Source organism: Dromaius novaehollandiae, unplaced genomic scaffold, assembly GCF_036370855.1.
Source record: "Dromaius novaehollandiae isolate bDroNov1 unplaced genomic scaffold, bDroNov1.hap1 HAP1_SCAFFOLD_102, whole genome shotgun sequence".
NCBI lineage: Eukaryota > Metazoa > Chordata > Aves > Casuariiformes > Dromaiidae > Dromaius > Dromaius novaehollandiae.
In genome coordinates, this window is record NW_026991412.1 from 163,349 (window position 1) to 188,615 (window position 25,267).

Here is a 25,267-nt window from a genome sequence, read left to right on the forward strand (position 1 = left end):
TTCATATGTTTTTTGGACAGAACAAGGTGAGTTACACTGTTTTACACAGTGTTTTTTCCAATGCCTGTTCAGTAAGCAAAGGTTAACTGGCTCAGCTGCAGACAGCTACATTGTAAAACACAAATTTAGTTAGATGACTCTAGCGCTTCAGCACTGCAGGTAAATGTAATTTTCACAGTAGCAGGAGAGGGCTGTCAGTGGTGTAATTTCTGAAAGTCCTGGTCGCAGCTGGCAGAGGCTGCTTTTCTGGTGTGATGATCCGATTATAAGATCAGGGCAGAGCAAACAACCGATGATTGTTCTGATGCAAGAAAAAGACACAGTCTTTAGAGGTAATTAAATGGCCCCTTACGCTTTGGTGAAATAAATACATAAAATAAATTGAAATAAATCCTTACTGGAAGCAATGATTAACCAGAAGTGAACAATAATTTCTTTAGAGACCTGTAGGCTTTAACTTTCAGTGGACTAATAGCATCACAGGGGCCAAAATAGATGGCATTTTTATTTGATTTTAGTGATGACTTATTCCTTATGCAAGTAATTTTCTGTGAAGATAAGAGTTTACGAGAGAGAAATCCTGAAATGTAAGTAGCTTATATAAACATCTCTCCAAGGAAATCTGTATTTTAAATTGCATTTACTATTAAAGACATCATATCTTTAATTGAACTGAAAGAAAAATGTTTTCCACCATATTGTTCACAGATTTTGTAGGCTCTTAAAGTTCCATGATGGTGATATTTCTGATGTAATAGTTCTCCACCTTTAATCTTCATGATTTCATGAGATTCATCTATTTTATTCTCCCAACAACTTTTTATAATGAGAACACATTTTTTCTATACATTTTTAAGAGCTGTTATATGAATCAACATATGCAGTTATTAACGTGTACCTATATAGCAAAGTATATGTGTTAGAATACAAACGATTTTTTTTTTCCAGAGATATTCATCATTGGTACCGTGTATCAACCAAAACCAATAGAATTATATGCTGCTTTCAGAATTAAGCAGCATGACTCCTACTGCACTTAAAATTTGAGCTCTTGCTAGTTCCTGGGGGATTCATGCATTCATGGTTAAATTTTGCTTCTCTGACACAGGAGGAAAGCTCATTTCTGCTACTTTTGCTTTACGTTAACAGAGCATGAAATAAACAAAAATTTATCATGATTCGTAGCATTAATTAACTAGACGTACTGATGTACCACAGATTTCATTTACATCAGTCCCACCACAACAAAAAGATGTTTTGTCAGAACCATTCTTATCTTTCCCTTCCCAAATAATGTGTAACCAGGGAATAAAGTAAGAAATGGTATTTCATTTTGTACTACATAAAAATCATTTACTAATATAATGGGACCTACTGACAAGAATGAACTGTATGGACCAAGACACATGCAAATATCCTTCTAGCATTTAATCCAACATAATACAGATTTGTTTGTGTTTATTTATACATATATTTATTAATTCATGCTAGCAATCACAGAGAACTTCATGATTCAAAAAGCCTTAATTCCTCCCAAATTATCAAACATAACTTGTTCTGTCTTTTTTTTTCCCCACTGAATTCCCTTCCCCCCCCCAACAACAAACAAAAACCCTTTCTTCCTAATAATTGGAGTGAATAATTGAGTTAAAAGGCTATTTCTGTACTAGATACTGCTATCAAAACTCTGTTCTTATACGGTGATACTATGCAGAACTACATAAGTTGTGGACCCCATCGCTGTGTTTTGAACAGCTTTGCTCTAAGAAATTTTCAGCCTTTTGTTCATCTATTAAATGTAAGGAACACGATGTACTCCTTCAGAGGTATTTATTGAAAATATTTTTCATTAGATCATGGTCAGTGTTGATCTCCGCAGGAGAATGTGTTGGTGGGGGGGATTGAAGGAGTTTCTTATTTTTCTGTTGTTGCATTAGATAAGCTTCTGAGCTGCCCAGTGTTGGAATCTGAGAGGTTTCAGGTAGCATTTTTCAGGGTTTCTTTTTTCTTTTGTAATTTATAGATTAGAGCTTTTCAGATTAATTTTACAGTGATTGTAATAACAATTAACTGCGGTGCTTATGCCTATTAGAGTTGAGACTGTGGCCTATGAAGATTAAATTCACTTGTCACTGAACTGTAAATATTTCTTGTATGAAACACAGTGATATTCTGCTAGTCTTTGTATCCAGGAGAATAAGACTGTTAACAAGGAAGAACCCTATGCCAGTCACTAAGAACCACATAACCTATGGAAATCTCTTAAGAGAAAAAACAAAATCTGACCAAATTAGCTGCCTAATTTCAGCACTGAAATGTCTAATAAGTAGTCTGTGGTCATCAGCTGTGAAATACAGACTACGAAAATCAGGTAGCATGGTTCCAAGCACTGTTCATGCAATTTTATATTAAACAGTACTGGATAAAATAGGAATAATCTAGCAATAAGGTCAGAAATTCTCAGGAAAGCCCTTGTTCAGATAAATGCCTGATCTCTCTTACCTTCTCTTATGGTCTTGGCTATACAGTGGTGCATTTTTGTGCATTTTCAATGGGAAAACTGAACAATGTTTTCACCCTTGTGCTTAGGGTACTCTCTCAAATTTGAGGAACTTGGGTGAATATCCTCAGCAACCTGGTGAAAGTCTAGATTTCCAATGCCTTGGGACAGTGCTGGAACTGTTAGATTATTATAAAATGATTGTTGGCCCTATTAACTACAGAATAAACATTGAAAATGTTAATCAAAATCTGATCACATGCAACTTCTCAGATACTTCTGAAGATGAGAGATTTTGAAAATTCTTCAGTCGTATCTGGACAGTAATGAATTTTAAGAAGGAGATGGACGACTTTCTGCTCTTTCTACTCAAAAAGTATGTCTTTAATCATGTACATTTCAACTTATAGGTTAGTTACTTGATTATCACAAAAGGACATAGAGTATTTGAGGTATAGATCATAATGAAAGATCATTTTTCTGGCTTGCTATTTGAGATTTTGGGAAATTTCAGCATATGGCTTCCCAGGTAGGTGGAATATAGTTAAACAATTTCTGGTGAAATGTTGCACTAAAAAATAATGGATCAATTGCTTCTGTTAGAAGAATCAAACTGAAAGCTATCGTGAAGAATTTGCACACCTAAAACTGTATTGATTTCTCTACACACCATTACTTTGTTTACTGGATATGGCTTTTCTATCACAACAACAGTTTGCTTACTTTCTTTAAAAAGCATCTCTACAGCTTTGGCTTCAGATAAGCCTCTAAGCAACTTAGCAGCAATTATCATTTAGACTGCTATGCTTAAATAGGAATTGAAAGAAACTCAGAAGCAGCCTCTTGAACGGCCTGTTCTTTCTCTGCCCTTTTGTGAAGATCGCTTTGCATTGAAAGCCGCAGGACCCGACCGTTCAAAGACAGCCCTAGCAGTACTCTGCTGTCTCACATTCTTTCTACTGACTGGCATTTGCTTGGTGAGGAGTACAGGACTCCTGCGTGTGCGACACACACAAGTATCCTCTGAACAGAGGCTTGGGTGCTGGAAGTACTGGTGGGCCTCTGCTGAGCTTTCTACATGGCTAAGGAGGGGCACCAGAGAGGAGAAGGTCTTCCAGTCAGTCCTTACTTCCACACGGCTGGGGCTGTAAAAAGCAGAGCCAAAACACACAGGAATGGCCAGAGGCTGCTACTCCAGACTCCAGAAAGCGAATCCCCATCTGGCCAGAACGCAGTCCCCCCCCCACAGACAAATATGCTCTGGAATCACTCGCCCACCTCACGGTGTTCAAGGTCAGCTCCAGACGCACAGCCCTCTCCAGCTCCCCCCCATACAGACACAGCTCAAGCACACTGCCAGCACAGCTGGGCCACGCACACAACAGCCCTGCTTTGGCCAGTGGCTTGTCAAGAGGCCCTCCACCCCAAGGAAGCACCTCGTGGATTTCTGTTCAATAGGCAATGTTTTATTTCAGTCAGCTGATTGCACTGGCTCCGTGGTAACACTCTGTGGACTGCCTGCTCTTGCCTTGCCTGTCTTGCCTTCCCGCTGCTCACTTTCTGCACTCAAAGATGTTTTTGGAGGACCTCCTAGTTGCTCCGAAGATTCCTGAGCTCCACCCAGTTGTCTCTGAGGACTTGAGCTGCTGCCTGCTGCACACTGGGATGCTCGTCTCCGTGGAACAAGTGGAGAGCTGAAAATGACACAGGCAGATTCCTAAATGACTGCCAAAGCCCAGGACCGAACGGTCGTGCCGTCCCTGACTCTCTGAGCGAGCACCACTCGAGAAAGCTGGGCAGCTTTCCCTGGGCTCAGTCCTGGGAGAGGGAGGGAAGGGTGGGAGATGAGTGGTCTGCTTTGCACACTGTCACTGCAAACCCTTGGCCTTCTGCACATAGTCAGCGAGAGAAGCTCTCTCCTGGCACCAAAGCTTCCTCCATCAGGAGTCTTCCATCTCCCTCTAAGTGGCCAGGAGGCTTCTTCTACTTCAGCCATTTGGCCGAATGTGTGCAAAAGCTTAGTTTCTCAAGAGCCTGACTTTTCCCAGCGGTTACCCAAAAGACATTCAGAGTTTATCAGGAGCTTCTCTCTCTGGGGATGCAAGAGCACGGAGGCCATGTGCAGCTGACATAAAGTCATACCCAGGATGAGTATTGGGGCACGACACCAGAGAGAAGGGGCAGCGTTGGGCAGTGGAAGGTGGTGACATCTTTCCATGGAATGCAGGAAGGGCAACTGTAACCTACCTGTGCTCAGAAAACTCGTACTGTGCTCTCTCAGCCACTGGCTGTCTGCGTTTTCCAGGATAACACCTAGTCGCACAATGCAAATAAGTAAACATCAAGGCACTTCCTGTGGTAGCCCTAATTCCCAATCTAGTCGCTTCCTGGTCTTGGACAATGGATGATAGGCTTTGGGGAGCAGGGGAAAGCTAGAAATACCAAACCAGAAGGGTCCCTCCCGCTTTAAAGTTCCTGGGCAGAAGCAGGAGGCAGAGCTGAGCAACTGTGTGCGCCAGGGGCCAAGCCTAATGTGGAGCACTAATTCCACTGTGCCTTTGCTAGAGACTTCAGCCCCTTTACAGCCTGTAACTAATTCCTCCTGCTGCCACCCTCCTAAGGCAGGTGACTGTCCCTGGTGCCACTGCAGAGAAAGTGGAGATTGTCCTTTGCTGTCTCTTGCAGGGAGCAGCAGAAGAGAATATCAGCTTTGTCTCTTACCAGCTAATTGGATGGCTGCAGTCCGCATCCCCCAACACGAGCTCCAGAAGTAGGTCTGGAGGGTGTCATAGACGCTTTGCAGAAGCTCTGGCATGTCTCTGGCCTGGTAGAAAACAGAGAAACAGGAGTTCTTTGGCTGAAAAGGCCCTGCCATTGACCCTTGGCAAAGAGGGCAGATGAACTAGGAGAGGAAGGAAAGAGACGGAGGCTGCAAGGGACTGACAGTTCCCATCATTGCCATGCTAGTTCCCACCCTACCACTTCCCAGAAGGCCGCTCCATGCTCCAGGTCTCTGAGCCAGGGAAAGTCACTGCCACCAGGCAGTCTCACCCTGGGCCACAGCTTACTCACCAGGTGACTGCAGACAGCTTCCTGGAGCTCTTCTGCACTCTTCTCGGTGTTCAGAGCAACTTGGGTTTGCAGCTTCTGCAGGCCCAGGAATGGAGTGCAGAGCAGGAAAGTGCTTCGACAGGCCTGAAAAGGAGAGTTGCCCCAGCTCAGCCCTCCCCAGGACCAGCGAGGTGCCTTTCAAGGGACCTCATTGAGCTGAGCCCTGCTGTTCTCTTTCAAGAGGGGGGGATGTTTCACTCAACGCCATTTATAGAAAGGAGAGGGGAGGGATTGCAACAGCAGCCATCGTTCCCCTGGCCTGGTATGTGGCACTCCAGAGAGAGTATCGGTGCCTGAGAGCTGTCGCCGCACGATAGCTGTTAACTGATGTGCCCTTGGGAGAAGCCCCGGATCTCAGGAAGCAGGGGAGATCAGAAGGGACATGGTCAGCAAAGGCTTGGAGGCCTGAGCACTGCGGAGTCTGGGAAGACTGTCCTGCACCTCAAACAGAAAATGCTGTTGGAAGAGTTTGAGGTTGTCTTTCCATGCAGAGACATTATCAGGAAGGCCAGTATTGCTCTGCTGTTACCATGTAGCACCCTCCTCATGAAGAAAGAAGTGAAAGGTGGCTCTTACATTGCAAACTTCTGGATCTGGGTCCTGAAGATGGAGCATAATTCTGGTCCACGTAGAAGTTGTAATTTCTTTGCCGAGAAAAGATTTCCATTTCCTCTTGGCAGAGGAGGCCAGGACTCCATACAAGGTGAAGGCTGAGGAACGAAGGACTGCCTCGTCCTGCAATCAGGAAACCCCAGTCACCAAGTTGCTGCCTAGGACCCCAAAACAAACATCTCCTGGCCAGCCAAATGCTGAGCCCATATCCTGAGCAATGGTTCTAGGCAGTTTGTCCAAGGCCAGAGGATCAAGAGAATCCATTTCTTTGAAAGACACCATTTGGCATCAAGAAAGGGTTGCCTTATGCTGAGTCTTTCCTTGTCCATTGCTCAGCTTCTCAGGACCGTGCCTCCTGAGCTACTGGGCACTTAGGCTTTTGGTCTCCGAGGTCCTCAAACACTTTACTGGCACCTGACAGAGAGCTAAAAACCTAGAAGCTCTTGGACTCCAAAGTTCCCAGACTCAGAGCCACCTGGCAGCCTCACACGTTCCTAAGGCTTCAGGGCTTTCACACAGAGACAGCCCTCCAGGTGGCCTGTAAGGGAGTTGTAAACAGTCAGTTTCCATTTCCCTCAGAAAAAGAAAAAAAACCCCTCAGATTCAAAAGGCTCTACAAAATGGAATACTTGATTCCAGTTGGTACTGCTCTGTGGAAGAACTCCGGCTCAGAAGACTCTGTTGTGGTCTGTCATACCACAGCATGGGCACCTCTCATGTCAGAGCAAGTGAACTCCCGCCATTTGCGAGGAGCATCTAAGCAAGTCTTCCAGACTGTAGAGGCCATGGAGAGGAAGAGGCAGTCCAAGGCGCAAGCCCTCCTTTCCAGGGTAGATGCTGAAAAGACCCAGGGTACAGAGCTAGGCAAAGGAGACCCTCAACACCCCTCTTCCTCTCCATTGACAATGAAAGAACCTGTGAGGGCTAGACCAGACATGGAGAACTACTGTGAAGGGAGGTGACGTCCTCCCTCAGTGTCCAGCCTTTCTTCACTCCTTCCCAAGGGCAATCCAAAGGTGATTAGCTCGCTATGGAGCTAGGAATCAGCAGACATCATCCCAAGTCTCATCAGTTTCTCTTCAGGCTTTTCTAGGAATGAGGCTTCTTCCCTGAACCCAAACAGTCCTCATCTGTGCTTGCTCACATCATACCTTTCAGATGATCTCACAGACTACTCAAACAAGAGTTACCTACTGCTCGTTCACTTACGACATCAAAGAAAGTCTTGGTATAAAGGGCGATTTCTTTAAAGGTGACTCCAATGTCCTTCTCTCCCAGCTCTGCCACCACTTTCGCCAGAGCTGACAAACTCTCGCCCACGATCTCAGAAGAGGTGACGTCCTTGATGGCCCTCATTAACGCCTTCAGAATGGCCTTCTTGTGCTTTCTCAGCTGTCAAAGCAGAAGGCACACAAGAGCTCCTCACCATTCATGCCTACAGCAGAAGTTCTTTACCATTTCTCCCAAGAACAGAATTGGCAAGAAACCAGTCCAGAGCACACCTTAGCCCAAGGCTACACACTCTGTCTCCAGTTGCACCTTTGAAGCCAGAGTGATGTCGGAGAATGGAGCATGGTCTTAAGACACACCAGAATTTCCCTGTTGTGGTTGGTCCAGCTTCTGTAAGCCTTGTGCAGCTCTTTACCAGGACCTGTCTGGTTAGGAGCTTTCTGTAGTGAGTGCAAGCTCATGCTCACCTTCTCAGGTGCTCCACTGGCCAGATTGCCCAGGCCCCTCACTGCCATCCGGCGCACAGTGCTGCTGGCATCCAGGGATTTGTCCACCAATGCACGGCGGACAGGCTGAAGTAGCTTCCACTTCTGAAGCATTGGCGCCTTCATCAGCTAGGAAAGAGCACCATGACCATTAGCATTAGATTGATCCTGAGCACTCATGGCACATGCGTAACTGTTCATGGATTCCAGCATGGCTGGGATACTTTCTGCTAGGATCTTCCTGGAGAAAGAGATGGCCGAGACAGCAGCTTGCAAAGACAACTGCTCTCAAGCCTTCCTTTTCCACCTTCTGTCTTACCTCAGCAAAGAAAGATGCTGCCATGATCCTCAGGTTTGCTGATGGCGAGTCCAGCCATGGCAAGACAGCACGTATGGTGGTCACCGTGACCACATCAGTTTGGAGGAGAACACTGCACACACAACACAAGAAGACAAGAAGGCGACAGAGTATGAGGTTCCAACAGTCAGCTGCTGTGATGCAGACGGTCTTCTTTGGCAACTCAGGACAGCCTCCCCAGGCAGATATGCTGGAGAGGTTCCCATCCAGACCGTTTCTGGCTTACAGTCACCCCCAAGAAGGAGAGAAGGCCTCCACAAGGCTCTTACCTAGTCAGCAGACACATGCCCTCATGGTATGTCCGGGGATTTTCAAGAAAAGCCCATGTGTTCTGCTTCCGGAGAATCCCCATGCATTTCTCACTGATGCACTTGCAGAGCACAGTATCTAATGCTTTGATGGAAAGCCTGATTGAAAAGAATATACATATGTCAGAATCGGAGCACTTGAGACTGTGTCAGGATCACTGAGGAAGCTCAGCCACTTTCAGAGGCACTCATTAACTTCTTCCAAGCCCCAGCGAGTAATACTCAAAGCACCCCCTGAAAGCACACTTCATAATCCCAAAGGGCATCAGGCTAAAAGGAAACTGGCATGATCACTCGCTTTGATGCCCCCAAACTCACTGAACACAGGGGAAAACCCGGAAGCCTCAACTTCTTTGATGCTAGAACCTGAGGGGTCTTCTGCAGTACCAGAGTACCATTTATGCAAAAGATGCACAACAAGGTCCTCCGAGCTGGGGAAATGAATTGCAGTGGGCAGGAATCACCATGCTGTCGCTGCATCACCACTTGTGGGTTCCCCAAACAGACTAGTAATGGTAGAAGAGGAGGCCCAGCACAGCTTGAGGGGACAGTCGCCCTTGCAAGGCCAAGAGGTACTTTGTTCTCTGTCATTCATATAAGCAAAGTCTCTCAGGGTTCATACACCAAAAAGAAAAAAAAGAGAGAGAGAAAAACAAACAGCACCCCAAGCGATGTTTGGAAACCTGCTGTGGCCACTGTCTGGACAAAGAGAAATTCAGTTCTGGTTTCCTAAGGAAAGGATTAAACATGGTGACTGCAGAAATCTTGTCCATGGAGCACAGAAGCCTCTCTCATAGGAAGAACAGCTACCTTCAAGGCTATAAGACTGGAAGGACCAGAAGGATGTCCTGCCATATCCTCCAGTGCTGACAAACGGGTCGACTCAGCTGAAGGCCAGGGAGCTGTCTCCACTCATGTCTGGTGAGGCAGGAATGTTCCTGCTTTCATCAAACCCCAATCATTGAATAACTGAGACTTTTGATTCAGAAGCACCTCCAAAGGGGAATAAAATCATCCAAGGATGCCCAGGGAAGACTAATAACAAAGTAGACAAAAACCAAGCCCAAAGAAATAGATGAAACAGCAGAATTCCCTGTGCATGACACAGAGTAAACCAATAGGCGAATTTTAGCTGTGCTGAGAGGGCCAGTTCCGCCTTCATTTCTGCTGTAGCTTTTCCTCACCAGGGCCACACAAGATTTTCTTCAGACTAGCTCCCACCAGCCTACTTTTTCAAAAGCATATTGAGCTTATGCTAGGGCACAAGAGACAACTCACAGGCTTTTTAAGAAAGTGGAGCAAAGCCTGACAAGAACGCAGAGAGAGGAGACAGACATAGACAAAGACTGGCTTGGTGAGGTGAGCTAAAGCTGCATCCTTCATCTCTGCCCGTTTTGCTCATTACCTGCAAGGACTGCTGCCTTCACCACTTGCCACAAGGACTGGCTCGTCTTCAACTCTTCCTGCAGATGAAGGCAGCTCCTTTCCAAGAGTGTTGCTGATTTGTTTCAGCAGCATTGGAAACAGCCGTGGCAGCAGGAGAGACACACTTTCCCGGGGCTCCAGGGAATACACCAGCTCACGGAGGGCACAGGTTACCTATGAAGAAATGCCGTCACAAACCACTTGGAAAGGAAGAGCTTTTGCCACCACTTACCCCACCTGCCTGCCCGCCTGCCTGGCTGCTCTCCTCTGGAGCTCTGACTTCTGCCACAAGCTTGTGGATGGGCAACAACAAGCTCTCACAGCTTCTCACAGTGATCAAAATGAGAATGACCCAGCAAAGCACACTGTGAGGCTTCTGCATGTGGATTTACAAGTGCCTGTGTACCAGGAGGATGTCCAACCCCTCGCTTTCATTCCACGGGATCCTCAGCCAAAGAGGGGCAGAAATGTCACTTCACATACCATGAGAGGCTCCAGCGCAGCCAGATTGTCGCTCCCTTCCTCATCGAGGCAGTTGCTTCTGGCGGGGGTGTCTTCAGCGCTCTCCAGTTTGCCCATTAGCAACTGGAGCATTTCAATTGCAAAGATGCCTCTGCCAAGAGTCCTCCACAGCTCCACGGTATCACTGCAGGTGAACAGTTTACCCGTGATCGCGTGTACTGTTGGGCCTGCAGCCCCTCAAAGGCAGGTTAAATACTCCCCCCCTCCCAGCGCGGAGCTTTAGCAGCCCCAGTCCCTGGCAAGTCACAAGCACATGCTCTGGCAACAGTCGGACTTTTCTCCTCGGGGAAAGAGACAACTGGCTGCTGAACAGAGTCCCCTCTAGTGCCGCCAGGCTGTGGCGTCTCTGGGCTCCTGAAGTGGAAGGAGAGGGGAGGGGAACCTACCTGTCCATGGGCAGGTGTCTCTGGAGGAGGCTGTTGGTTACTGCCTCAGGGTGATAGCAGCCCAGGACAGACACTGCCTCAAAGAGGAACTCCTTCAGGCTGCCCTGCTGAGCAGCTGGCAGATGATCGTAAAGGATTGTCAGGATTTCTGGCACCTGGAAGGGACAAGGAAAGAACAGCAGGTTGTTTTAGGCCTTTCCTAGGGCTTCCCTTAAAGCCAGACCAATTCTTCAGCACATGAGCAAGTCCTGCTTCCTTGACCATTTGTCAAGATCTCACCCTAAACTTCAGCCCTACCACTCCACACAGTGGAGGGTTTTCTTTTGGGTCTAAGTGTGCTCCTTGCCCTCTCACGCACACAGATGTGCTGTCATTGCACATGCCTTGGCTCCCTTCTGTTTTCAGCTTCTCTTCTCATGCACACAAAAGACATTTTAACGTTTCACCCAGAGCAGTCTGAACGCTTCTAACTATGTGCTTGAAATAAGGCAACATCAAGACCTAACACATTCTTCACACCTTCCGAAGATACCATGCAGTGCCTGCACAAGGGCCTTCAGGTCCTTCCTGGAGGAACCAGCTCTCCAGGGATACTTGTCCTTGCCTCCAGCCTCCTCATTTCTCATAGATTTAACACCTTCCCCAGAGGGAACAACTTTGCTCTGGAGGAAGACATTTGGCAGATCCTTTCACCGCCAGAAACTGTGGCCGTAGCCTGCACAGAGCAAAACTACTCACTTCTCCTGTGGATGACAGCCATCAAGACACTATCTGTCTGCTCTTTTTCCCCACAGGACAGACACCAAGCGATCTGCTGACCACGTATGAAAGGAACAGAGCCCAGGAGAAAAGATGGCTGGCACCGTTCACCAGTGGACCCCGAGACGCAGCACAGACCAGAGAAAGGGGGGGGGCTCTACTAAATTGTGTCTATCAGATTTGCTCCTTCTTGGCACTGTGTCTGGAACAGTTGGAGACTTTGCTCCAGAAGGGTTTGTATTGCTGGTACCAGATGCACAGTAGCTCTTGGATTAGGTTGCCAGGACTTCAGCTGGATAAACAAGACATTCTTGGCTCTGCATGCAAGATGCATTTCTGCAGACCACAGCAGCTAGACAAGGGGTAGTGCAGCAGCTCAGTGTCAAAGTTCCAACTCTAAAGATAAACAAGGGGTGTTTTACCTCCCGCAACATTTCTCTTCCACATTCCTTCAGGAAGATGAGCATCCACTCGCCTGCTGCCCGAGCACAAGTGGGGCTGAAGGACAGCATGCTGCCCAGGACAGCCTTCAGAAAGCCTCTTGCCTGCTCTGAGCAAAAGGATTTGCATGCAACCTGGAGAGAAATGAGAAACAGGAGAAACAACATCAGAAGTCTGCTTCCTCTCTTACAAGCAAAGGACAAGAAAACTTGAGCAGCTTCTCAGTTCAGCCATTAGCTAATCCTGAAGGTGGCAGGTGCTTTGTATTCCAATTGCACATACAACTTCTTCTTTTGATTTATGAAGCTCATAGAGTTGGAAGGCTCTTCCATGAGGTCGGTTGCTTGCCTACACAACTTATGTTCTTAAAATAACTCTCAAGAGCTGGCAAGCTAATACATGTTAAAATAAAGAGAAAGCCATCGGGCTAAGGAACTTCCCTGCTTTGCTTCAACAGCTCACTTTCCCCAGATGGAGAGTGTTTGGGTGTGGATGGATGAAAACAAACACACAAACTCATAGAAACTTCATGGAGTCTACTTCTTTCCCCAGTGGGAACGCTAGATATTGTTATGCTTCAAAACCCTCTTACTACTTGCTAACAACAGAGGCCCCATTGCTATAGGCCACTCTGAAAGGGGAGAGAAATCTTGGAAGTAAAGAAGAGAAAAGTGATGGGAGCTGAGCCACCAGGTAGCCACAGCTCTGGCTTTGGAGTCAGTAACCTTTGCGATTTTGGAAGAGGTCCTCAGCAGCGAATCCACATCTGCGGCCACTAGCTCCTCACAGAAGTGATTCAGATCCACTTCCCTTGTGTGCATAACCTTGCCTAAAAGAAACACAGGTGGGAAAGGATAGGCACATTTTCTGAAAATGAACCCCCAGTCCACAGCCATTGATCAAGGAATCACCAAATGGTGGTAGGGAATTCCACAGGGGTAGTGCAGGACCCTTCTGAACTCTGGGTGCAGCATTTTACGAGTCAGGCCATCAGATTCTGCTCTATGCCAGTCAGAAAAAACACTCTCCTTCTCCTACAGCAGTTTTCAGACTATACCTATTGTCCTCAACTATGGCTCCTCTTTTTCTCAGCCCCTCCATCCCATGTGCAAGCACAGGTCACACCTATCCTCTGACTGGGAGGAGGGTCTCCATAGATTCATCAGTGTGGACAGGTGATGCTGACCAAAGTCCACTCCAGAAGCCCAGGTGTACAACTCCCTTCTAAACAATTTCTCAACTGGGATCATTACTTTGTCTCTACAAAGCTAGAAAGTGCTGTCCTCTAATCCTTGGTGCCTGAGAGTGCTGCCCTGAGACAGAAATGTGGGAGGGCTCTCATTCTCCACAGCACCCAGAAGTGCCCCTGAGGCAGGGCTGCTCAGAGAACTTTCCCAGGCCTCCCTTGTGCTATGGCCAGGAGGGAAAAGAATGACCAAGGTCTGGATGCAAGAAACCAGCAGTCTGCTGTCCATTACTCTTCTCCTCTGGCAATGGAGCCCCCTCCCTGCACATTGCCTCTGCTGCCAGACAGGGAAGAGAGGGAAGAGCAGGCGGAAGGAAGTGGGAAGCAATGACTGTTCTTCTCACCTTGTGTTGAGAGAAGGCAGCTGATACAGTCGACTGCCCGCTGGCGTGATGTGGCCAGGGAGTCACAGCTGAGAGGCCCCAGCACTCCAATCATGGAGCCAAACTGCTCAGAAGAGTTTTCTCTCTGGTAGAAATCAAAGAAAGAAGAAAGTTCTCAGGCTGCAGGAGTGGCCCTTCAACCTTCTCCTTCTGACACTGACTCCTGACCCACAGCAGGGCATCTGGATCGACAGAAGCTCAGCTTTATCCTCCCAGGAGATTAGCAACCCAGAGCACAGCTCTGAGCAAACCTCCCTGCCAGGGAAGCAGAAGGGCTTAAGGAGCAATGCTGTCTTGGTGGCAGATGGGTGCTGAGGTTAGGGCAGAGCTGCAGAGAAGACCTGCAGGGCCTCCTGGCTCGCCAGGGCTGCCCTCGTCTTGGTTCCCCGAGAGACTCCAGCTGAACCCACAAGCACTCCCAAAGAGTTTTGGGAAGAGGGAGTCAATACTCACAGCATCCTCCAGTCTCTCGGTGTAAGTCTTTAGCAGATGAGTGCAGGCATAAAGGGCCCTCTCTCTCTCCCACTCTTTCCCAGAACGGAGCCAGGCCTCTAGGAGCTGTTGGAAGACCACAGCTAGATCAGGGCATGCATCGTTTGCACGCACACACACTCACACACACACACACACACTCCTTTACAGTCTCCCACCTTTTCTTCCCCCAGGAACCACACTAAGGATACATTGGCCTCCATGGGAATTCATCACCGCTGTGAGGTACACAAACACTGAAGGCTTCTTATATTAGTGTATCTGATACTTGCACACAGCACTCACTCATCAGCAAAGATTGGGAGTGCCTTGTATCCGTCCACCATGGCCATCTTGGCAACAGCTCCCATTGCAACATGCCCTGACAACCAATAACACAACTCCTACAGCCACGACGGGCCATAGTTTTCTCCACCTCCAGGGAAGAATTGCATGCCTTGCACCTGCCTCCAGAGCATCTCCTATTCTCAGATGATCCCCTAAAGCGTGAGGCCCTCCATCCTTGGCTCTCCTCTTGACAAAAGAGAGTTTCCCTTTCTCCTCTTTGCTACTCACGTGAAAGGTTTCCTTGAGCCATGACAAGGTCAGCTCTTCCTCAAGACTTGTCATGAGGCGAGCAAGAGCTTCCAGGGATCGTGTATAGAGAGCCTAAAAGCAAGAGAGAAGGAGTGGTAGCTGAAATCAGAGAGCCTCAGAACTCAGCCAGAGTCCAGAGCCTCAGCTCTGCCAGCATTCAGTGCATGATAAGGTGCAGCTCTGAACATGCAGAGCAGCAGAGGGGGATTGACAGCTACCTCTGCATGCTCAGCATCATCTGCTGCCTCCCCTTCTTTTGTCTGCTCAAGGGGAGGAAGGGGAAATAGGCTTCGGAAGCACTCCTGAAGAAGATGACAGTTTTCCTTCTGGGTCAGAGATGGCTTGATCTTGCTGGCAGAAGACAAAAGAAAGAGTTCAGAAAGGACACTTGCTACTCTTTGCCAGAGGGGGTCCAGTGGCAGCTAGAGTTCATCTGAAGCTGGAGCCCCAGTTCCCAACACTGCTGTTCCATGAAGAGGGAGCACTTCCGCCAACTCCCATGGATTCTTGCCCATCAGACTCCCAGCGTACAGAGAGCCGGGAGCTCTCTTCCCCCAGCCAGCCAGCCAGCCAGCCAGCCAGCCAGCCAGCCAGCCAGCAGCCTTTCTGCAGCCCAGACCACTCTCTGTTCCACACTTCTCCAATCTACAGCCTCAGGCCATCTCTCTCCAACACTGGGCTCCAGGATCTGTACCGCATCACATCTTCCAGGATCATACATAACGGGGACCATCACCTCACCCCACACCAAAGGCAGCTTCTCACCCCACACTCAGGTCAACTGTGAAGCTTCAATCAGCTCCTCTGTGACATGCGGAGGAAAACCCAGCACACAGGAGGAAAAGCCCTACCTCAAGTGCTCCACCGCAAGAATTGCCCTGTAGCGAACGGGAGAAGCCACGCAATCCAGGGGCTCCTGCTTCATGAAGTCCTGCAGGTCACAGAGAGACAGGTACACAGAGGTCAGAGGGCAGGAAAGAAGAGGGCCTTGCCTCAGCAAGAAGAGCAGATTCTTCTTCCGCGCGTGTGGCTAACACAGACAGCCTCCATGCAGGTTTCTCCCAGAACTGCCGGAAGACCGCAGCTCCAGAGAGGACAGACCCACTGCTCTTCCCAGGGATCACCCACAAGCTGGCAGCACAAGGGACCCTAGTGTGCTGGTGCCTAGGCCTCGGACACTCCCAAGTTTGCCCAAGGCCTTTCTCAGCCCACAGAGAACAGTGCCTCTCTGAGGAAACCCCTCTCAGTGCACAAACTCTTCTGCAGGACAGCCTCTCTCATTCCATGTCACTCACCAGCACAAGCTCCAGCAGCACCCTCTTCGAAGCAAAGCTGAAGTTCTCACAGGTGCCAACGCCTTGAAGGGCGCAGCTGACTTCTGTGACACTCTGGATTAGGGCCAGCTTGAGTTCTGTGTCCTGAGGACCAGGAAAGAAAAAAAAGGTGACATAGATGAGGAGCTGTTCAAAGGACCAAAGGCCAAAAGATTAACAGGAGGGCCAAAAGATCAACCCAAGGGCCAAAGCTACTCTCAAAGTGCTGCGGAGGGAAGAAACTGCATCCTCCAGGAGCCTAGGGGGAAGGGCCTCTGGGTCTTATTTCAGTGGAAGGAGATCTCTCCTGGGATCCTAGGAAGACATGGACTACCTGGAAGCAGAAAGGAGCTTTCCCCAGCTTCCTACCCAAAAGAGAGCCCCCTGGACTCTGGCCCAAGGCAGTGGGGAAAGCAAATCTGGAACAACGGAAACTGGAAATGGGAGAAGGGCAAGGAGCAAGGCTCATTCAGGGAGCATTTACTGGGGCTGGGAAAGTGATGCCCGGTGCCTGCAAGGTGCAAGGAGAAAGAGTGAGAGTCGGGGAAACAGAAAACACTAGTATGCGAAAGACGGCAGCAGTTCAGATTACCGCCAACACTACGAGGCTGCAGAGACTCATCTGGAGCCCTCTGTCCCCTGCATGGGGAGCAACGGCTAGAACTGGACCTGGGATACTGCTTGTGCTTCGGGTCTCTGACATCTCAGACAAGTCCCCCAAAACTCAAAGAACACCAGCAATGACACGGGGATATATGTCAAAGGGATAGAGTGGCAGGTTTGGAACTGGAGATCCAGGACTCTTGTTGAGAGCAGATCTTTCCAAACAGATGCTCTGTCCCAGTAAGCTCCGGTTCAGAGGAGGGCGGGAGCTAGCTCTAGACTAATTGTCCCGACACCGAGCATTCACAGCTCCTACCTGAGGGCTGGTTCTGTACTGGCACAGGATGTTCTCTACAATGTCCGTCTCGACCCGGGCAAGAAGCTGCTGCTTGGGTGCATGGAGTGCTATTTTACTGTAGATGAGCATGACAGCAGCAGCTGTCTTTGCTCCGTTCTCCTTCTGGTGCTCCTGGAAAATTGGGAAAGTCAGGAGGATTCAGTCGAGCCTCTTCATTTTACCTTAGACTTCCCCTTTGCTTCTAGCTGAGAAACTGCCTCCAAACAGGTACGAGCTTGCCTTTTTCATCCACACTTCTCAAAACATTTCACCAAGTAACTCTTCAATGCCTCCGTTAACTCTCTGGGAGAGAGCTGTTCTCCCTCCCACTGTCTCCCTCTCTTGTGTCTAAGAGCTGGAACTCTTAGACAAAGGAGGGCTGAAGTGCAGAACCTCCTTCCTTGACAGCACCAGGAGTTTGAGCACTGCCCATTGACCATCCCTCATTTCCATTTGCCAGCTGAACTGAAACCACACCCAACACTGTTCCAATGGCCAGTTGCTGTTTGTTGCCACTGCTGGGGAATTTTGATCCATGACTTTGTAATGGGATCTGTCCTGAAGACGCCTGAAGCACCAGAACTCCTGGCTACAGGCTTCCGGCAGTTCTTACACAAGCAAAGAAAGCCAAGACAACAGAGAAAACCTGCTTCCCTTACCTTCTGGAGGGTGAAGACCCTAGGAAGTCTCCTATTCTCCCCAGCAGCAGCAAAGTCGTGGACTGTCTTCAAGGCCAGGTCGAAGTGGCCCTCAGCAGAGGATGCTAACACCGAAATCGGTCCCTGCAACACAAGGGAAAGAGTGAGTCTGTTTCCATCCCACACATTCATCCCTTTCAAGCTTTCAAGCATATTGCCTGAGGGAATCAGCAGGAAAAAGCTCCAAGTCAGGCAACGAGATCCAAGCTGCCGAGGGAAAACTGGAGAGCGCAGGGATAGAGAGCACCCACCTCTCTCTCAGAAGGTTCCAGACGTCTGACTCTTTCCAAGTAGCTCTGCAGCTGTTCTTCAATGTAGCTGATGTTCTGAGACGCTGCCAGTGCTCCCCCCACAGCCTTATAGAGGAAATTCTGAAAGAGAAGAGGCCAGCGCGAAGAGGTTGCTAACACAGCAACCTGTCATCACTGGAGAAGCGGAACACCCAGCTACCACCCCATCTCAAGGACCAAGAGACAGCCAAGGCACCAAGACTACAAAAACAGCCCATTTCTTGGCCCAATCCAGTTACCAGCTCTATACAGAGAATTAAAGGAAGAAAAAAAAAAAAGACATTATGTAGGGCTGAGAATAGGAAGCAGTGAAAAGCAACTGTATTGAAAAAAACCATGCAGGGAGAGAAGCATCCTGTGGCTCTGCCACCAAACCTCTCAAGGAAGAAAAGTAAAGACCAAGTCTTAGCAGAGGACCAACCTTCTCCTTGGAAAAGTTTGGATAGTGGGCCATCTGCTGAGTTAACTCGCCATTCAGCTTCATATTCCAGGTCTCATTCTTTATGGCTTCCAGAGATGTTCTCAGGAACTATGGAGAAAACAAAAAGTGAAGCAAATGCTTCCTCAGGTTTTGTCAAGGTCTTTCTCTCATTCCAGTGTAACAAGAAGGTGTCTGGGGACAGCTCACACTACGGATAATCCATCTTCCCTTCCCACCCCTTTAATCTGCCCCAGACCCTTCTTCCAATATGCAGCTAAGATCCTTCTGGGTCTCAGGAAACTATAGAGAAAGAGGCAGTGGCGCTTTTAGGACAACAGGCCCAAGTTCTGGGAGAGGACAGGCTTGCCCAAAACCTCACTGCCAAGACCCCACCTCCCAGCTGTCATAAAAGAACTCTGTACCTGCAGCAGACGGCACTCCCATTCTGCATAGTCCAGGGAGCTCTCATCTTTTCCTGGGAAACAAGAGGACACAACAGCAGGTCATCTGATTACAGTGAGCCCAAAAGAAGCATCCACACGTCTCCTTTGGAAGCAAAAAGTCCAGCATTCCCAGGCTACCAGCTCCCAGAATGTACCTGTTCTGTCAGGGCTCAAAGGCAGCTACTCCACCAGCCCCTTTGTGAGTCCAAATGCATAAGGTATGTCCAAGTCCCATTTGTTCAGGACCATGGAATCAACGCTGGGGAATACTGACTGCTGGTCAAAGCAGCTGTCTATTTCCTCACAGGAAGAAAAATGAGGCAGAAGGGCCTTTCACAACCAGCTGGAGCTTAGTGCAAGAGAGAACTGCCACTGCCAAGCTGGACTCGACTGGTGACTCTGAGCTTCCAAGGAGAGGGCAGTGCCACAAAATCTCCTCAAGGGGGAATGTAACCACTCACAAACACTGTCCAAGCAAGGGTGGGAGGATGCTGCCAGAGCCTGCCATTCTGATGCAATATGCCAGGCTAAAGCCCACACAGGGATCAGATTATTTCAGGAGCATTACTTCTCTCAGCTGTCAGTTCCAGCTCCCTGGAACTGGGAGGGATGAAGAACAAGACAGCTTTAAGACACTCAAGGGCTCCGTTGTCCTCAGGCACTCTGGGGACCTGCCTTTTCCTGACTTCCCTTCTGTCCTCTTCAAATCAATCCCCTCCCAGCGGACACTTTACCTTCAAGGTACTGCAGCAAGGAAGGGATCTGGGCCATCCAGGGAATCCCCACCGCTCTGTGAATTGCCCTGTGAAGGGTCTTCAGCAGCTGCAGGGCAACAGCTCCATGGCCACCTCCTTCATAAGGAGAGCAAGCAAGCACCTGGAAGAGGGAAGGAGAGAGAATTAGAGCTCCAGCCTGACAGAGGAACAGCAGTTTGTCTGAGAAAGGAGAGGGGCTTTGCAGGTGCCATGGCAGGCAGCACACAGCAGAACTGCTTCTCTTTTTGCACTGCCTCCCTGAGGAATGGCGCGTCCTTGCTATTCGAGAGGTCCACACTGGGAATGCCCAGGCAGTCCTTGGAGGGCAAGACGCCCTCCAGCAGGCTTGTTCCTCCCTGAAGGCTGCAAGCATCTGCCTTGAAAGCAGTCTCCATCCGGAGCTCTCCCCCTTTCCCTTGGTCAGGAAAACTCTGCCCCGAGGAGTCCCCAACTACTCACCAGGAGACGTACCAGCAGAGCCTGGGGAGTTGGCAGTTTGGCTGGAAAGAGAAAGAAAGATCCATTTCAGCAGGCCAAGTCCCACACAAGATGATCACCCGTCCATCCCAGGCAAAGCCTCCAGGACAGGACTGAAGGGGCCTGATAATCTGCTGATAAATTTGCCTTCCCCCAGCTTTTCCCATCTTAGGGTATCCATGCAATTAACGTGCCGAAAGGAAGGTAACTCCCCAGCACTGCCAGCAAGGAGTCCTCCATTTTACAGGGAGAATGCTGAGAAATGAAGAGCAAAGCATTTTCTCTGGGAAATGCAGAGGAAATTTCCACAAAGGAAATACAGGGCAGGACTCCCTGTCACCTAGCAGAAGGGCAAGGCTGTGCTGTTCACTCTTCCCAGCCTCCCAGTTGGGTCTGCCAGGGGACAGAGACACACACAGGCTCAGCCTGTCCACCTGACAGAGCAGGACAGAATACTTTGGAAGTTTCTCTCTTTTACCGCGTTCTTGGTAGCACAGGTAATTGGGTTCCTCCTTCTCTTCTGCTCTCTCCTGTCTCTCCACGAGCTCCCTGAGGCAGCGGGAGAGTGGGACCAGAGTGCCAGTGTACTGAGCTGGCACTACGAACTGGAGGAGCCTTGGCCATAGGAGCTGCAGAGCAAAATACAGCAATTCAGCACGTCATTCTTTCCATCCCTTCAACTCCTGTTTTCATAGTGGCTGTCCTCTGTGGCTATGACCCAGCCCCTCCACTGTTAGCCCTCTCCAGGGCATTACTTCATGTCTCTCCCACCCTTTCTCTTCTGTCTCTCTTCCTTCTAGTCCACTGTCCTAATCCCCACTTGAGCCCATCTCTTGGACTGTTATTCACAAGGCTTCATTTCCCCTCTCCTCCGACAAGACATTCTGGTAGCCCCGTGCTCGGAAGAGCTTGTCAGCAGGGAGGGGGAGGGCTAGAAGAAGGTATCCTCAAGGCAAGGAGTAGCACCAGGTGGTGGGATGACTTACTCTTGTCATGCCGCTTGCTGAGACGTCCAGGGTGTCGAGGACATGTAAGCAGAGAGTTTGAAGCGCGGTCTCTGCCACTGCTTCCCTCTCAGAGAGGTTTCCTGTCTCCTGCAAGACACAAGTTTGAAAACACTCCCATCAGCTACTGTTTCTTCAGGAAGAGGCTAGAGGCTTCAGTAGGAGACTTGGCTTTTGCTTTGGGAGCACAGGTCACCTGAGGTAAGACAATGGGAAATCCTATAGTAGGGGTCACATCCTGGACTGCAAGGAAAACTACACAGAATGCAGAGAGAGCAACTGCCTGTTTGCAATTACCCAACCAATGGGGGTAAATGGTTTATTCGCGACAGCAGATGCTCAATGGCCCGAGCTCTGTTTTAATGACACCAAAGAAACGCTCTTCAGAGGAGTTCTGCTCAATTCCTGCACTGAAAGGAGAGCAGAACTGGCCCCAAGGACAAGGAAGAGGAGGTGGGAGTTCTTGACACGCTTCTCCTTACAAATGCAGCCTTCAGGAGCCTCACAGCAAATGACTGAACAAGAGGAAAGGCACAGCCAAAGCCAAGAGTTTCACCAAGTCCTTGTTCTGGTGAGCCACCTACAAGGAGTCATTCCCTGTGGACCTGGCTGGCAACACCTAAGAAAGAGGTGCCTGTGGTCCCTTTGTTTCCAGAAAGCACACAGGGCCCGAAAGCACTGCATGGAGGGCAGGACAGGTTCGGACAGAAATATGGAGGACAAGGAAAGAACTGGAGAGCTTTTCCGGCTTGTCCTGCTTAGCCCACAATTTCTGTCTTTTGCTGATCATCCATCAGCAGTTCAGAAAAGACTTGTCCACCTTTGTATCCTGCTGAGAATCCACTTTTCCAGGGTGGCTTTTGCCAAGCAGTTTTGCTGAAATCCCTGGCAGCACCACTGCTCTTTTCTTACTCTCCCACGGTGCCTCCCATTGCATGACATGGTGGTGTAGCACCACAGCCGCACCCTTGACAGCAACAGAGAGACCCACGATTCAAGTCGGTTGGGATGCTGATGAGGTCATGGCACCAGGCACTCAAGGGCTGCTGCTTGGGGGCCTCCACATTTTCAGGGAAGCTCAGTGCAGTAGTCAGTGGACAAAAGGCACAAAACAAAGCCCCAAATGTCACATTCTCCTCTTACCAGTCTGCTGGTGGCCCGACTGAACTCCCTGAAAACATAGGCCACCAGACCCCAGGCCGAACAGTTCTCGACACCAGAGCTGAACAGTTCCTTGATGAAACCAAGAACAGCCACCTTCACCTGCCGGGGAGGAGATTGCAAACAAGAGTAACCATGAGTCCTTCTCTCCGAAGCAGGAAACATATGCCTAGGCTAGATCCAAACTGCGTAGGGAAATGCTTCCCCTGTCACTCATCAGGCTACCATCCCTTCCCCAGCCACCTCACCTTACTCCGGTGGTCTCCAAAGACAGTTTCCACTGCCTTGACAACCAGGAACATGTTCTTTCTTATCGCCATTGCTGAAAGGAAGTACAGGTACGTTGAGGCAGAGCCCACCCCTCCAAAAGAGCACTGTCAAAATGTCTCTGCTTTCTCATGGACAGCTAGACAGAAAGCACGGGGCCAAAATCTGACTTCAGGGGAAGCAGCAGAAGCCAGGAGCAACAGGGACTGCCTAACACAGAGAGTTAGAAAAATGGGATCCACACTGGAATTCACTACTCTTTATGCTCGGAGTGTTACTGAGCTTCAGCTGTCACCCCTGACGAAGCGTGGTCAATAACTATCCAGACAGACTGCTCGGCTGGGTTTGATACGGTTGGAGACTACAATTCATTTGGGTAACATAGTCTTTGTAAGCACCCACGCATTTCTGTGCTTCACCCTTTCTCAGCTGAAACATGGTAAGGTGCTTGGTCCACACTAAGCGTGTGCCCTCCATGGATTTTGACAAGGCTGCTGGCCTGTTTCTCAGAGCTGAAGGGGACTCGGGCGACTTCTGAGATACCTCAGGGAGTGTGCACTTCTTGTGCACTCAGGTTGCAGAGGAGTCTGGTCTACCACAGCCCAACTGCACAGCCTGAACACCTCCTCTGATCAGGCTCTGGCAGTTCATGGCTTCAGCTCTTGGCTGTTTCTGCTCGTAGTCCCTCAGCCAAAGTACATCATTCCTCCTATTTTCTTCCTAGTGTTACTTACAGTCACAATGAACAAAGAATCTCAGCAGAGACAGGGCTGCTATTCTAGAAGCCTCGTTCTCAGCCTCCAGTTGTGAGTACAGAAACTCCATGGTCTCCTCAGGGAAGCTTCGGGCTGGAGGGAAGAAATCATGTTCTAGGTTAACAATCAAGCTCTTCTCCCATTGCAGAGCTTTCAAAGAAACCACAGCCAAATTCTGTTTTCTCCTTACCTAGTAGCAGCATGCAGTGGCACAGCTCTGTTTTATGGCCAATGCGGTGCTTCTTGGTCACATCCGAGAGCTGTGGGAATGAGGTACGTTTTAGGATCAGTCTTGAGAGAGACTGAAAAGAATCGCTCCTATGAGGTCTTGTCTCCCTGGGGACTCACAGGGAAAGATGCCATTCAAGAAGGACAGTGCTCTGTCCTCTCAAAGCTGTCTTCTGCTTCCCCCCCACCCTTCTGTCTCTCTGGAACTCTACGGAGAGGCCAGAGATGAGCTTGTGCTCTGACAGACAGCTTCTAGATCCTGGAGTCAGAGATGAACACCTTCCTGAGCGTCTTGTCAGCTCCACTCTAACGCTCCAGAGGGAGTTTGAGCCTACGACAGGGGACCCACAGCCAAAACAAAGGCTACGCCCTAGAAGCAAGAGCAACCTTTGAGTTCCAGTCAGTTCCGCAGCAGCAAAAGGCCGTTAGGATACAAGGGCTGGCTGGGATTCCAAGGCTCAGCTTCAGCTCTCTGGGCTCCAGATTCCTCCTGCTCTCTGCCCGAGCAGGAAACTCCTTTGTGAACTGAGCTGTCCCTGGAACCAGGCAAAGCAGCCCTGGAAAAGTCCGTGGGCACCTGGCCGGAATGGGGGCCTCAACAGCTGCATGGACCTGACTGCAAGGTATGAGAAAAGCCCAAAGGAGGGAAACTCTGCCCTGCCACCCCATGGGTCTTTCCTGCCAACCAGAGGCAGACCTGCTAACCCAGAGGGAAGTGCAAGATGTTCAGCCCCTGCTTACCTGGTTGTGCACAACAATGCAGATGATAAAAACTCTTTCCCTGGGGATAAAGGGCTCAGTTTTCTCCACAGCTTCCAAGAAATGCCTGAGACGCTACAAGAAAAAGTGAAAACGAGAGGGTGGCTTGTGAGTGAGAGCAGCTCATTAACACAGGACAGCATGCCTCCACAGTTGGCTGTTCTCTGCCCTGAAAAAACAGGCAGTATCAAGCCTCCCCCTCCATCTGTGTGCGACTGTCTTGGCTTCTTCTCTAACAGGTTCCCAGCTCCTCCAGGAACTCCCACAGCTCCCTGATCCCAGCACACACTCACCCATACAGCCACATCGTATCTTGCCAGACACCTCACCTTGGTCACGTGAAAACCATCTTGGACCTCTTCATACTGGTCCAAGAGCCAGCAGAGCTGGTCGCACACATGCCCTTGATACTCTTCCTGATGAAGGAGGAGGCCCATCATAGCTGCCACAGCCCTGATGATGTCCTCCTTGAGCTGCACACAAGGAAGACAGAAGACCTTTGTTTGCTCCGACTGAAGCTCTGCTCTAGGAGGCAGCATCCCCCAGACACAAACTTCCCCCTTCCCAAAGACGGCCATTTCCCAGCTTCCTCTGGAGGAAACGGTCTTGCTCGAGAAGAGAGAGAACATTTCCCCTCTTCTAAACCCAAGACCCTTGGGGCTCAAAGGCCACTGGAATTTGGCTGGTTCCCAGCGGCGGTTCTCCAGACCCGGCCTGGCCTCACTAGTTCATCGCGAGGCTGCAAAGCGGGACTCCAGGCACACTGCCTGTTGGCCCACAGCATTTCCACACTGTCGAGCTGCAGCAGGCTCCCAGCTCTAGACAACGCCTCAACGACCTGCTTCCTCCCTGGAAAGCACTTCTCCTGACGTGACACCACTGTTCCCCAGAAAGACAGGTGAACTCCAGCATTGCAGCTGCT

The 25,267-nt window shown here is 49.5% G+C and overlaps 1 protein-coding gene and 2 long non-coding RNA genes across 3 annotated transcripts; all 3 read right to left on the reverse strand.

Moving 5' to 3' along the window:
* Positions 1 to 3,944: 3,944 nt before the first annotated feature.
* Positions 3,945 to 5,095, reverse strand: LOC135326286 (uncharacterized). The gene is made up of 2 exons (XR_010386810.1): positions 4,748 to 5,095; positions 3,945 to 4,194 (listed from the first exon to the last, which is right to left on the reverse strand). It is a non-coding gene; the product is annotated as an uncharacterized LOC135326286 (long non-coding RNA).
* A 109-nt stretch (positions 5,096 to 5,204) lies between these two features.
* On the reverse strand, positions 5,205 to 22,652 carry LOC135326285 (maestro heat-like repeat-containing protein family member 2B). Its single transcript, XM_064504171.1, has 29 exons — positions 22,585 to 22,652; positions 22,319 to 22,438; positions 21,158 to 21,265; positions 20,650 to 20,800; positions 20,154 to 20,194; positions 19,674 to 19,815; positions 18,919 to 18,971; positions 18,497 to 18,604; positions 18,037 to 18,156; positions 17,747 to 17,869; positions 17,067 to 17,219; positions 16,130 to 16,252; positions 15,686 to 15,765; positions 15,053 to 15,185; positions 14,814 to 14,906; positions 14,220 to 14,324; positions 13,728 to 13,851; positions 12,863 to 12,966; positions 12,119 to 12,271; positions 10,938 to 11,092; positions 10,513 to 10,675; positions 10,010 to 10,203; positions 8,566 to 8,703; positions 8,258 to 8,369; positions 7,921 to 8,067; positions 7,433 to 7,615; positions 6,188 to 6,346; positions 5,573 to 5,695; positions 5,205 to 5,324 (listed from the first exon to the last, which is right to left on the reverse strand). Exons 1-29 carry the CDS (start codon positions 22,636 to 22,638, stop codon positions 5,205 to 5,207), a joined length of 3,582 nt encoding a protein of 1,193 aa, XP_064360241.1. The 5' UTR covers positions 22,639 to 22,652.
* Positions 22,653 to 23,554: 902 nt separating this feature from the next.
* On the reverse strand, positions 23,555 to 24,741 carry LOC135326279 (uncharacterized). The gene is made up of 3 exons (XR_010386807.1): positions 24,675 to 24,741; positions 24,328 to 24,420; positions 23,555 to 23,618 (listed from the first exon to the last, which is right to left on the reverse strand). It is a non-coding gene; the product is annotated as an uncharacterized LOC135326279 (long non-coding RNA).
* Between the last annotated feature and the right edge of the window lie 526 nt (positions 24,742 to 25,267).

Coding starts and splice junctions, on each gene's coding strand:
- LOC135326285 (XM_064504171.1), bottom strand. CDS start 22,638: ATGTTCCTGGTTGTCAAGGCAGTGGAAACTGTCTTTGGAGACCACCGG. Junction 19,816..20,153: donor CTCTGCTGGTACGTCTCCTG/GTGAGTAGTTGG, acceptor TCCCTCTTCCAG/GTGCTTGCTTGCTCTCCTTA. Junction 15,766..16,129: donor TGCTGCTGGAGCTTGTGCTG/GTGAGTGACATG, acceptor TGTGACCTGCAG/GACTTCATGAAGCAGGAGCC.